Source organism: Lampris incognitus, chromosome 13, assembly GCF_029633865.1.
Source record: "Lampris incognitus isolate fLamInc1 chromosome 13, fLamInc1.hap2, whole genome shotgun sequence".
NCBI lineage: Eukaryota > Metazoa > Chordata > Actinopteri > Lampriformes > Lampridae > Lampris > Lampris incognitus.
In genome coordinates this window covers 25,744,887-25,757,474 of record NC_079223.1, presented here as the reverse complement: position 1 = coordinate 25,757,474, position 12,588 = coordinate 25,744,887, and the positions used below count along the sequence as shown (strand labels likewise).

Below are 12,588 nucleotides of genomic sequence, written 5' to 3'. Positions count from 1 at the left end.
GATACAGAGAACTTGCAAAAACTCAATGAGACGAGGATCCTTCAAAATAAGACTTTTATTGACGAATCAACAAAGTCTGAGTCAGATCTGCAGAGTGACTGAAAATCAGACAAAAGCCTCCCTGTCTTTATACCGTTTACAAATCTAGTGAACAATCTACTTGCGTCAGTCAATGTCCTGCTGTTAATCAGGGTCCTTGTTGATCAGGACATGTTGGCGGAGCAGGAGCCTCTCTATCGATGCAAGGATGACGTTAGGATGTCTTCAGTCATCACCCTTTGACAGTCTAATGGTTGTCTTGATATGCTACTACTACTGCTACTACTGTTTTCTGCGTAATAATGGTTACACTTACATGATGGAATGTCACTTATCATACTTTTGGGCATAAACAAGTTTATCTTCTACTGACGTTATGTCCTGGTTATATGGCCTTGTGCTACTTGCCACATTTGTTTGTCACTCTACTAGTCACATGAAATGACGGATACCCACATTTGCCCTTACGTACTACCATATACTCTCTAACACTAAAATTGTAATTGGTTGAAAGTGGGTAAAACAGGCAGAATTAACATGGGGAATGCCCTGGCTGGATTTGGGACCTGATATTCCCACCTTATTTATATGATGAGTGAGAATTTTTTTGGACAACTCAACATCAAGTTGAAAAAGATAAGTGGACCTGTGTGACCTCTGGCTTGTTCGGGTGTCCCTACAGACACAATTGGCCATGTCTGCAGGTGGGAAGCCAGATGTGGGTATGTCTCCTGGTCGCTGCACTGGTCAGTCGGGGTGCCTGTTCAGAGGGGAGGGGGAACTGGGGGGAATAGCATGAGCCTCTCAAGCATTACTTCCCCCTGATGAAAATCCTCACTGTCAGGTGAAAAGAAGCAGGTGGTGACTCCATATGTATCGGAGGAGGCATGTAGTAGTCTGCAGCCCTCCCCGGATCGGCAGAGTGGGTGGAGCAGTGACCAGGACGGCTTGGAAGAGTGGGGTAATTGGCTGGATACAGCTGGGGAGAAAAAGGGGGGGGGGTCCAAAAAAAGAGAGAGAGAGAGCGAGAGAAGTAGAGGAACTTCCACTTCCCTCTCTTCGGAAGAGTGGGGCAATTGGCCGAATACAGCTGGGGAGAAAAAAGTGTGTGGGGGGGGGGGCACAAAAAAAAGAGAGAGAGGGAGAAGTGGAGGGACTTCTGCTTCCCTCTCTTTTTTGATTCTGTTAACAACAGAATCAATTACCCTAAAGAGAACTTTAGGATTGTGGTTACAATAGCCACAACATGAACACAACATCACTAAAACACAATTTTAACATGAACGTTAACAGTGCCATCAGCCATTGCGCTCCCCTGGCGCAGAACCGCTGACAGTCAGAGCGACCGCCTCACCCGGTCACTACAATATTTTCTACTGTATATTGGTGGGGACAGATTGGTATTTTCTCAGTATTGGAGGAACATGACCTCCCCAAAGAATGCGTGGTTAAACATATGATCATAATGATAAAAATATTATAATCATATATTCACATCATAACAGGGATGGGCAGAGGAAAAATCCTTCACTTCCCCAGGCACTGAAAATCCAGCAGTAGGAAGTCCTGCATTGTGGGGATGCTGTTCTCATCGCACAGGAAGTGGCTGCGGACAGTGAGGCTGAAGGTCTTGAGTGGCAGTGACAGAAGAGACTGGATTCGTTCTGCTACTCGCTGCACTTGTCTCACCTCTGAGTCTGGAGCTGGAAGACAAGACAAACTCTTCAGAATCAGTCTTTTTTTAACAATAGACCTTCAAGCCAGACAGACAGACTTATGCCTCATTTATGCTCAATGTTAAATATGGATACGGATGGAGCCTTCTGTCCCTACCCTGCGTTCATTTTGTCTGTATTTATGCACATTTTCTGAAAGCATAAGGCTCATTTATGCTCCCTTTATGTACGAAAATAAATACGTCCATTTCAAACAATGTGACCATCACTGCCCACATACTTCCATGTGTTCTTTACGTTGGCAGGGATGTTAAGCAATACATCCTAGAGGACAGTTCAGTTAAAAGTTTCTGACAACAACAAACATAGCGACCGTGGAGGAGGTCGTTGTTTGTCCCTGTGCCTGGGCAAGGTAACATCATAGATATGTTTAAAATGTATTACAAACTCGCGCAACCGCCCCTCAAAAGGTTCCGCCATTTTTTAAATGTGTGCATTGTGTCTCGTTGGTCTCAAGTTTAACTTACAATTATTGTCATATGTATTTAGAATACAATTAAATTATTGTGCTCTGGTTCTCTGCCTTAACACAAGGGACACAAGGACAAAGAACATAAGAACCCCCCCCCAAAAAAAAAAACAACAACAACAAACAAGCTATGCAAACAGTGAATTGATACATTATATACACAATATACAGTACATGATAACACAACAATGTAAGGTGCACATGGGTGCGTCAGCTGTTCAGCAACCTGACTGCTGAAAGAAACTATAACTGAGACGGATGGTGTGTGATTTGATGCTATGGTAGCATTTTTTAGATGGTAAGAGCAAGAACAGGACATGAACAGGGTGGCTGGTGTCCTTAATGATGTTTTGGGCTTTCCTTTTGCAGCAAGTGGTGTAAATATTACGAAGTTGTGGTAGTTTAGAATCAGAATTATTGGCCATGTAAATTTGCACACATGGAATTTGACTCCGGTTTCGTGGCTCTCGGTGATACTTAACATAGAATAACAACAAATCAATTGACTATACAAGCGAATGATTTTACTTTTCCTGCAAATAATTTTTCTTCTGCTGTCTTTACAGTCCTTTGAAGCCGACTACAGTCCTGAACTGTCAGGTTGCCAAAACACACTGTGATACAGCCTGCCAAGACACTCTCGACAGTACTGCGATAAAAGCTCATAAGAGTTTTGGTACCCATACCAAAACTCTTGAGATGTTGGATGGTTTTGGTACTCATTCCAAAACTCTTGAGATGCCTCAGAAAATACAGCATCTGCTGTGCTTTCTCGAGGATGCAATCAGCTCTGTGCATAACTGTAGTCCACTGACTTCCGGTTTCTACTGCAATGGTCACACCAGTGTCTTGTTTGTTGGCATGTGCTAGTGATAATGGCATATTTTTTGCGATGCCTGCAATATTTACCATGGATAAATGTCAACGACATGCACAGAATTGTCAACAAACTTTCACCTGCACCTACTAGTAAACGGATGGAAAAGTTTCAAGTTGTACATATCACATTATGTCCACAATTACAAGGGTCCATGTGTCCGTCTGTTTGGACTCATCCACCACCCTTGACATCTGCAAAACCATCCTTGGGTACAAGTCCAGAAAACACCAGGACTGGTTTGATGAGAATGACACAGATACAACAGCTAATCTCCAAGAAAAGGAAAGCCTTTTGTGCCTGGCAAAATGATGTAACATGAAAGGTTAAAAGACTGTCTCACTCCAGAGCCAAGGTGGACATCCAGAGATGGGTGAGGGAGCTCTTGGGCAGAAAAGGCTCTGGATATCCAGCGACTGGCAGACTTGAGTGACACCAGAGGCTTTTTCAGCACTACTAAGGCTGTCTGTGATCAAAGCAACTGCGGCTTAAGCCCCCTGCACTCAAAGGACGGACAGGAGCTGCTGAAGGATGTGAGTCCATTAACGCCCAATGGAAGGAACACTTCCAGGAACTCCTCAACTGCAACAGCACAGCTGAACCAGACATTGCCAGCCACACTGTCCAGAGTCCCATCAGAGAAGATATTGGGGAACTTTCCACCATGACAGAAGTTCAAGATGCCATCAGGAGCCTTACGAACAACAAGGCCACCAGTCCAGAAGGGATCCCAGCTGTGATCTTAAAGGAAGGTGGACCAGAGCTCCTGTACCTCATCCATGTCCTCCTCCTCAAGGTCTGGGAAAAAGAAGAACTTCCCTCAGAACTCAGGAATGCTCTAATAGTGGCCATATTCAAGAAAGTGGACAAGGCGGAATGTGGACACTACAGCGGCATCTCACTCCTGTCAACAACAAGCACAGTCCTTGCTTGCATCCTCACAAACTGACTGCTACCACTGGCTGAGGAAGTATTCCCAGAATCTCAGTGTGGCTTCCGCCAATCCAGAGGTACAGCAGACATGATATTTATAGCACGCCAACTCCAGGAAAAATGCTATGAATAAAGGCAGCCTTTGTACATGGCTTTCATCGACCTGACAAAGGCCTTTGACTCAGTAGACCGCCAGGCTATGTGGCACATACTATCAACATATGGCTACCCTGACAAATACATCATAATATTGAGGCTTCTACATGATGGCATGTCAGTTACAGTGCTCAGCAACAGCAGCTCTGAGTCAGAGCCCTTCACTGTGGAAACAGGTGTCAAACATGCATCATCGCACCCACCTTGTTTGCCATCTTCATTGTTGTCATACCCCACCTCATTGGCAAAGAGATGCCACGAGGGATCCCAATCCTGTACAGAACTGACGGCAGGCTCTTCAACCTTAATCGATTCAAGCCCAAGAGCAAAATCTGCAACACCGCCGTCATGGAGCTACAGTATGCAGTCGACAACACCATTGCAGCACATTCTGCAGAAGACCTCCAGGACATTCTGAATGCCTTTGCCAAGGCATACAGAGCCCTAGGTCTAGCATTAAACATCAAGAAGACCCAGGTCCTATATCAACCTCCACCCAACCAGCCATCTACCCAGCCCACCATAAAAGTGGACAACAAATTTATTGAAAATGTTGATCACTTCCCCTGTATCGGCAACATTCTCTCCTTCAAAGCTGACATTGACTCTGAGGTCACCCATCACCTGAGTCATGCCAGTGGCGCTTACGCCAGACTCAGGAAAATAGTCTTTGAAGAAAACAACCTAAAGGCCCAAACAAAACTCCTCATCTATAGAACTGTTGTTTTCCCTACCCTGCAATGGAGCAAAGTCATGGACCACCTACAGCAGGCACCTTGGAGCCCTGGAACAATACCACCAAAGATCCTTACAAAAGATCCTGAGGATCAGCTGGAAGGACAGATGCCTTGCGTACCTGATATGATCCAAGAATACTTTGTTGGGCAGGAATTCTGATTCAAAATGCAATGGATCTTGTTTTGTTTTTTTTCTGTCATCCATCCTGAACATTCCATGGCTGTCAACAACTCTGTTACATTCTTTGAATCTACTTGCATTGACCACATACGGTACTCCATCAACAAAACCTTTTACTGGAACTCTTCTATTAAATGGGAAACATGACACCATCTAAACTCTAATATCCCCAATGCCTTCCTCGGTTGTGTCCGTGACACACTTCCAACAATAATCAGTCCACTGCCAGCTGTTTCTGGCTTCCACCTTCATGACAGCCGGCTTCGTGAGATCGATAACTGCTGTTTATTCTATTACTATCGCTTCTCTATAGTCTACTATCTCTTCTCTATATTCTGCCCTAACTTCATTTGTTTTACCGATTTAGCTAACTTCTGTGCTTAGTTACAGTTGGTTACTTTTTTGTGTTTTATTTGGTAAAAATGCCATAATACCCTTTCAGCTATCAGTAACTATCAGTAACACGTCGCCATGTTTGTTGTTGTCAGAAACTTTTTACTCTGAACTGCCCTCTAGTGGTTGCATTGTTTAACATCCGTGCCAACATAAGGGATGGATAGAAGTATGTGGGCGTGGTGGTCACGTCGTTTGAATTGGACGTATTTATTTTTGTACGTAAAGGGAGCATAAAGGAGCCATTAGAGACAAACAGACTTACAGTCAGTCAGACAGACTTACAGTTAGGCAGACGGATTTACAGACAGAATTATAGTCTGACAGACTGAAGATTAGACAGACAGACAGTCAGACAGACCTACAGACAGACAGACTTACAGACCAGACGGACAGATTTACAGACAGTAAGTCAGACTTACAGACAGAGAAAGTAAGACAGTCAGTCTTACAGACAGACAGACAGACAGACAGACAGACAGACAGACAGACAGACAGACAGACAGACAGACAGAGTCAGTCAGACTGACTTACAGACAGACTTACAGACAGTCTTGTGGAGTTTATCAGGTGGAGTGTTCAGGAGAATCCGCTGAATCAGAACAGGAGAGACCTGAACACACATCTGACTCTCTGACTCTCTCACTGTTAACATCACAGGCCTGACACACACACACACACACACACACACACACACACACACACACACACACACACACACACACACACACACACACACACACACGTTACAACATGCTTCAATACACATTTTCAGATACCAAATTGTGTCTGAGGATTAAACAGGGTTTGATATTTGGATTGCGGTGGCACAACTTAAAATTTACAATTTGATTGTTAATTTTGAGGGCACATTTCTGTTTCTGTTTATGTAACACACCGCACTAAGTCTTGAATTATAGAGAAAAGGACACTAAGAGTTTGAACCCTTCATCATCCACCACAGAATTGTGATGAAATGGGAATTAACATGGATGGAGGTGTCGGCCAGGTTAGCGTTCGTTTCCTTCTTCACTTTCTTTGTGGAGTCTCTGTTGATGTGCCGCCATATTTGTTGAGTTGCTGGTTGCAGGATAAGGTAGGTGTGTGTGTGTATGTGTACTGACATAGGAGTTAAGAGTTGGGTTAGAAAGTCACAGCTAAATACCTCTGCTGCTTTCTAGTGGTCATGCAGATGCAAACGACATGGCGATATTTTAGCTTCAAGCACCATTATGAGAGTGAAATATGTTAGGTTGTCTGTTCATAGCCTCTGGTGCTGACCTGTAGTAGCGTCGTACAGTGGTGTGAGGCAGGCAGGGGTAGCAAGGTGAGTAGATCCCATTCACATCCATGTCGAGCTCAGCGGCACATCGACCGCAGCCGGCATAGGTGACATCACCGCGCAGCCTGTCCAGGATTCTGTCCAGCGGCGTAGAACTATCCAGAGGCTGCTGAGGTACATTCTGGGTAGGACTGCTCTGGAACTGGAAGGCTGTGATGTGAACTCTGAGCTCCACCACACCTGATGGAGAGAAACAAACCACGTGTTGATTCACAGACAGAAAAGACAGCATGATGCTAGCAAGAGGACAGATGGAAGATCTGAGAAGAGACACACCCTGACAAACCAGAGATCCCAGTTATAAAAGACCAGTTCCATAGTGGTCCACCCACTGGTTTCACTGGCTGAACAGCGTTGTTTGACAAAGCAATCCACCAGTCAGAGCTCAGCAACCGTCTCTACTTCCTCTGACATCTGAGACCTCACAAAGCTTTGATATAATGTTAGATTGATAATACTACAGTAGTAAAAAGAGGAAGCTTAAGGAAAGAGAAATGGTGAAAAGGTGTTTTTGGGAATCTGTAAAAAAACAGAGTCATGTTATCCTGAGTGACTAGAGGACAAAATATTTTATATTCCTTTCTCCAAACCCTTTTCAGAAGTGTCTTCTATGGTTTAAATATTTTAAAGAAACCATCAACAGACATGCTTACAAAAGTCTGTTTACTGTGTTGATGTGACATCAAGGTTTAAACTAAGCCATTATAATAATGAAGCTCATATTGAAGGTTTATTGGCTGTAGTAGCAGTGACTAAGAGGGATTCTGTGAATGGTCTGTCATGTTGTGTGTTTGCAGGTTCCACGCCAGGCCTCTGGTCTCTCACCGCAGTATTTCTGTGACAGTAGTGTGTGCAGGTCCAGCTCCAGACCAGCAGTGGCAGTTTTGTCCGGTTTGGGTTGGTAGAACTCCAGAACCCGTTTGTCATCAGGCAGGAGAGGCTTAATAGAACCCCATGGGGTGGAGTGCAGCTCTCTGAGGTCAGAGATCAAACCATCCCTCACCAGGAGAACCCGGAAGTCCCAGACTGCAGCTGTGGGAGAGAGAGAGAGAGAGGGATTTTTTCTAAAAAACCTTTATTAAAAAACTAATTTTGTCATACAAAAAAATAGTACTGCACAGTACAGTACAGACCACAACAATTTCATCACCTACCTAAAAATAGTATTAAATATTAACTCATCACCTGCCATAGAACATATTGCATCATTATAGCGTCACTTTTTGATAAAACCACCCATGTTACTCATTTCTTTAAAAAGAAAAATCTAAAATCAACCCAGACTCTGGCTTTCACCAATGAGATGAAAACAGTAAGTACTTCCTGCCCTGTCCTGTTCTCTACTCTGTTTTTCCAGCTACTGTAGATTGAAATTTTGGCCTCCCCTACTATCAGATGGCGTTTTCACACTAGCAAAAAAACCCGCTAACATCCGCCTTTGGTCAGTGTAACATTCACCATCAAAGGTGGATGTCAGTGGGTTTTTTTGGCCAGTGTGAAAGGGGTAAGATTTAATAGTTGCCACTTAGAGGTATCATATTTTTCGTAGCCAACTCCCAAAATGAAGACAGTCTTAGACCACCTCTCACCAAACCATCTAAAAACATTCTTCAGTGCATTAAAAAGGTAAAAGTCTTTTGCAAAAATTTGTAAAAACAATGAAAAACAGTCTCTACTTCTCCACAAAATGGACATTCCCTTGAAACTGTGGGGTTGATCAGAGATAAAGCTATTTACTACAATGGTACCATTTAGAATCCTCCATTGTAAATCACCAGTCCTTTTCTTTAGAGGTGGTTTATATAAAAACCCTCCATACTGGTCTCACACCACTGCCCACATCTAGTTCTCGTCTCCACAGTATGTCAACTCTCCAACCCAGTTTACATTTGTTCAGTGCTTTCACACAACAATTATACAGTTTCCCCTTTAACTGTGCACAAGTCCACATATTTACAGTCAGTCACATTTAATAAAGGTCCTGAGAATCCATCCAGATTTGGAGAAAAGCCCAGCTCTGGAAATGGATCATTTTCATCTGGAGTGTCCACTCCATCACTCTACTGTTGCAGCATCTTAAACTTTTCCTCTGTCAGTCTCTCAAACCACATATTTAAAATGTTCCTGGTCTGTCTAATAGAGCTCTACCCGAGAAGAGAAGCCACAGCCTGGGTGTTGGTCAGTCCAGGACCAGCTGCATCCACTTTTCTCCTCAGAATGACCGCTCCAGTGGTGCATAGCATGCTGTTGAGACCTGGTGTTGTACTGTCTTGAACATCCATTCTGGCCTCATTAATGAGAGGCTCTTCCAATAGCCAGTGCAAAGAGCTTGTAGGCTCCAGTCTCTTCCATTTAAATAAATCCATATCTTAAAAAGTGCTTGATAATAAGAGGTAATTCACATAGTTTCAAAAAATTAAAATCCATTAAAAACAATGCAGTGTTTAAACCCAGTCCAGCTGTCCTCCTCAAGATGCTGCTTGTCACATCTCTCCAAGTGAAATCTTTTAGACTTGTAAGATATCTCTTTAAAACTTTAATCTGAATGTAGCTATTCTGCGTTCTATATGTACTAGACCTTGCCCCCCCCCTCTTTTGGTGAGAACAACAAAGTCTGGGGCGCCCAATGTAACTTCCCCCAGAAAAAATCCATTAAGATGGCTTATATATTTTTTGTGTTAGGCCTTTAGGTGGCCCCATGCAGGCCAACCTATGCCACAGAGCAGAAGCTATCAGGTTGTTAACGACTAGTGCCCTGCTTCTTAAGGACATTTGTGGCTTCAGCCCTGTCCATTTATTTAACCTTCCTTCTACTCTCTCTACCATGGTCTCACTGCCAAGGTACACTCCAAGATATTTGAAACCATCCGTCTTCCATGTCAATACCTCTGGTAGACTGGGCAGACCCCCCCCCACTCCCCACTTCCAGTGCTTCACTTTTTTCCAACTGACCTTTGCAGCTGATATGGTTCCAAAATCCTTAACAATTCCCTCCAGTTATTTTTTTTTAATCTCTTCCAGATTTTTGACCAAAAACAAAAAAAAAATCTGCATAAACTGATGAAATACATAAAAGATTCTGTATACAATAGACCAATGCTATCCCTTATTTTACATAACATGGGTTCAATAGACAATTAATACAATGTCTCTGAGAGTGAACAGCTGTATCTCACCCCCCTACACAGTTTCAAAAGGGCACTTAGACCGCCATTTATTTTCAGCACACTCTCAATATCCTGGTACAAAACCTTGATCATAGCTATAAGACCTGGGCTGAGACCAAAATTCTCCCAAGTCTTCCAGAGGTAAAGGTGCTCAATCCGGTCAAAAGCTTTTTCCTGGTCTAGAGAAATGACACCAGTTTCAAAGCCCAAAGAACTAGCGATGTCCAAGGTATCTTGAATTAAGGACACATTGTCACGAATGGACCTACCAGGCTCACAGTATGTCTGATCTTAGTGAATTACTAAGTCAATCACCTCTCTCAGTCTGTTGGCCAGTGCTTTGGACAGGATTTTATAGTCCGTACAGAGAAGAGACACAGGACACCAGTTTTTGATCTCTTGCAGACCTCCATTCTTTGGCAAGAGAGTTATTACCACTCTCCTACAGCTTAGCGGTAGCAACATGTCTGGAAAACTCTCATTAAAAACTGTTAAAAGATCTTCACCCATCTCCCTCCAGAACTCTTTATAAAACTCTGCTGGAATCCCATCAATGACAGGGGCCTTTCCCCCTCCCATGCCCTGCAGGGCTGTGAAAAGTTCTTGTAGCAGCAATGGTTCTCCCAGCTCAACATTAATTTCTTCAGAGACTTTGGACAAATTTTCACAGATTTTCCAAATATTTCTTTGTCTTCTCTATACTCACTGCTGTAAAGTGCCGAGTAGAAACACACTGCTTGCGTCCGTATCTCATTAGAGTCTTTTGAGTTCTAGTCCTGTATTAGAGTGCAGAGCATGAATAAACTTGCTTTGCCTGTTCCTCTTCTCTAAGCCAAAGAACAACTTGGATGGTGCATCCATCAACACTGCACTCTGAAAATGTGACCATCCCAGCACCCCCTGAACCTTTGTGCCTAGTAGGTCTGTAAGAGCAGATCTTTTAGACTTGAGATCTTCAATATGATCTTGATTTCTGGTGGATTCTGCTTAACTCTGCAGTTCCAAAATTTCAGTCCCTGGATCTCCCACAGATCTGATAATGTCCCATGTGACACTGAGAGTGTCCTGCTGACAGAGCTGTTTTATCGCTACTTTCCCACAATTCCACCAATGTCTCGAAAATTTAAAATCTTGTTTTCTGCTCTTAAAACCTCTCCAAAAAATGTAAATACATCCTTAAAATTAGCATCACATAATAAAGCTGTGTTAAAATGCCAATATGCCCGTTGAGGCTTTAAATTAGTGGATTAAAACATTACAAATGACAAGAAAATGATCAGTAAAACCAACAGGCAACATTCAGCACTTTTTAAAAATGTTAAAATGATATTTAAAACAATAAAACTGGTCTAACCTAGCCAGAGATATTAAATTCCCTCTAGTGTCAGCCCAAGTATATTGTCTTTTATCACCATTCATCCTTCTCCACACAGCTACTAAATCATGTGTTTCCAGTAGTTGTCTTGGTGCACACTGTGATGTTTTAAGTGATTTCTGTCTATAAAATAATTTTCAGTAAAATTAAAATCCCTCCTAAAAATAAAAAAAAATCCTCAACATTAACTTTACTTAAAACAGTGCTTAGAACTTGTAAAAGGTGTACTCTGTCAGGTCTTATAGTAAGAGCATACGCATTCATTAAAAATATATTAAAATATTCAAATGTTGCCCTCACTACCATCTATCTGCCCTCCACCACCTGCTCTACCTCAAAAGACAAAAAGACACTGGTGCAAAGTTCTTTGAGAAGAGAATGCCCACCCCCCCACTGGTTGTGCTCTTGTGACTTAGTACCACCTCTCCACCCCATCCTCTCTTCCAGTCAGACTCATTAAAACTGTTGCTGTGAGTCTCCTGCACAAACATCAGATCAGTCCTTCAAGTCTCATCAGCTTGCACAGCAGAAACCTTTTTGCTGCATCTCTTGCCCTGTTTATGTTCAGCGTACTGATTTTAAAGTGACTCATTGTGAGAGAGATTAAAAGCAAACATAACAACAACGCTGATCTACATTCAGGATGTAAGATCTTATTCATCATCATCTCCATTATATAGATCTTGTCTGAATCTGACTAATTTCCTTCAGTCTATACACCTCCTGTTCAGTGAAACCTCCTCTCCCTTTACTGCTCATCTATAGCTGTGCAGAGATAGTGAACAGCTACTATCTGTCAGAGAAGTAATCCTCTATTTTCACTCCCTTCACGTTCTTTGTTTTCTGTGAGAAACGTTTGATTTTACCAACACTGTAAGCTCTTTTGTTTTTTTAAGAATTTTTTTGGCTGTTTTTTTTGCATTTCTGCTTTATTTGCAATGAAAGTAGAGAGAGAGGGGAAAGGCAGGGGAGAGAAAGGCCCTTTGCTGCATGTAGCGAAGGGCCCAGGCTGGATTCAAACCCAGGCCACTGTGGTAAGGACTCAGCCTTGATATGTTGGACGTGCTCTACCAGGTGAGCTACTGGGGCACCCCCTAAGCTCTTTTGGTTTTATGACTAACAGCCACTTCGTAGTCAGAAGATTCACTCTCCCTATCAGCAGCAGAGTCCTCCTCCATACTGG

At 42.9% G+C, this 12,588-nt stretch overlaps 1 protein-coding gene across 1 annotated transcript in view; it reads right to left on the bottom strand.

Annotated features, from left to right (window-relative positions):
- Window positions 1-1,096: 1,096 nt before the first annotated feature.
- Window positions 1,097-12,588, bottom strand: part of shld2 (shieldin complex subunit 2) — a 35,622-nt gene continuing 24,130 nt past the window's right edge. The window contains exons 8-11 of the mRNA XM_056291711.1: window positions 7,689-7,895; window positions 6,803-7,043; window positions 6,068-6,183; window positions 1,097-1,742 (exon numbers count right to left, since the gene is read on the bottom strand). Coding sequence (XP_056147686.1) covers window positions 1,567-1,742; window positions 6,068-6,183; window positions 6,803-7,043; window positions 7,689-7,895 — 740 coding nt within the window. The 3' untranslated portion in view covers window positions 1,097-1,566. The remainder of the gene's footprint in view (window positions 1,743-6,067; window positions 6,184-6,802; window positions 7,044-7,688; window positions 7,896-12,588) is intronic.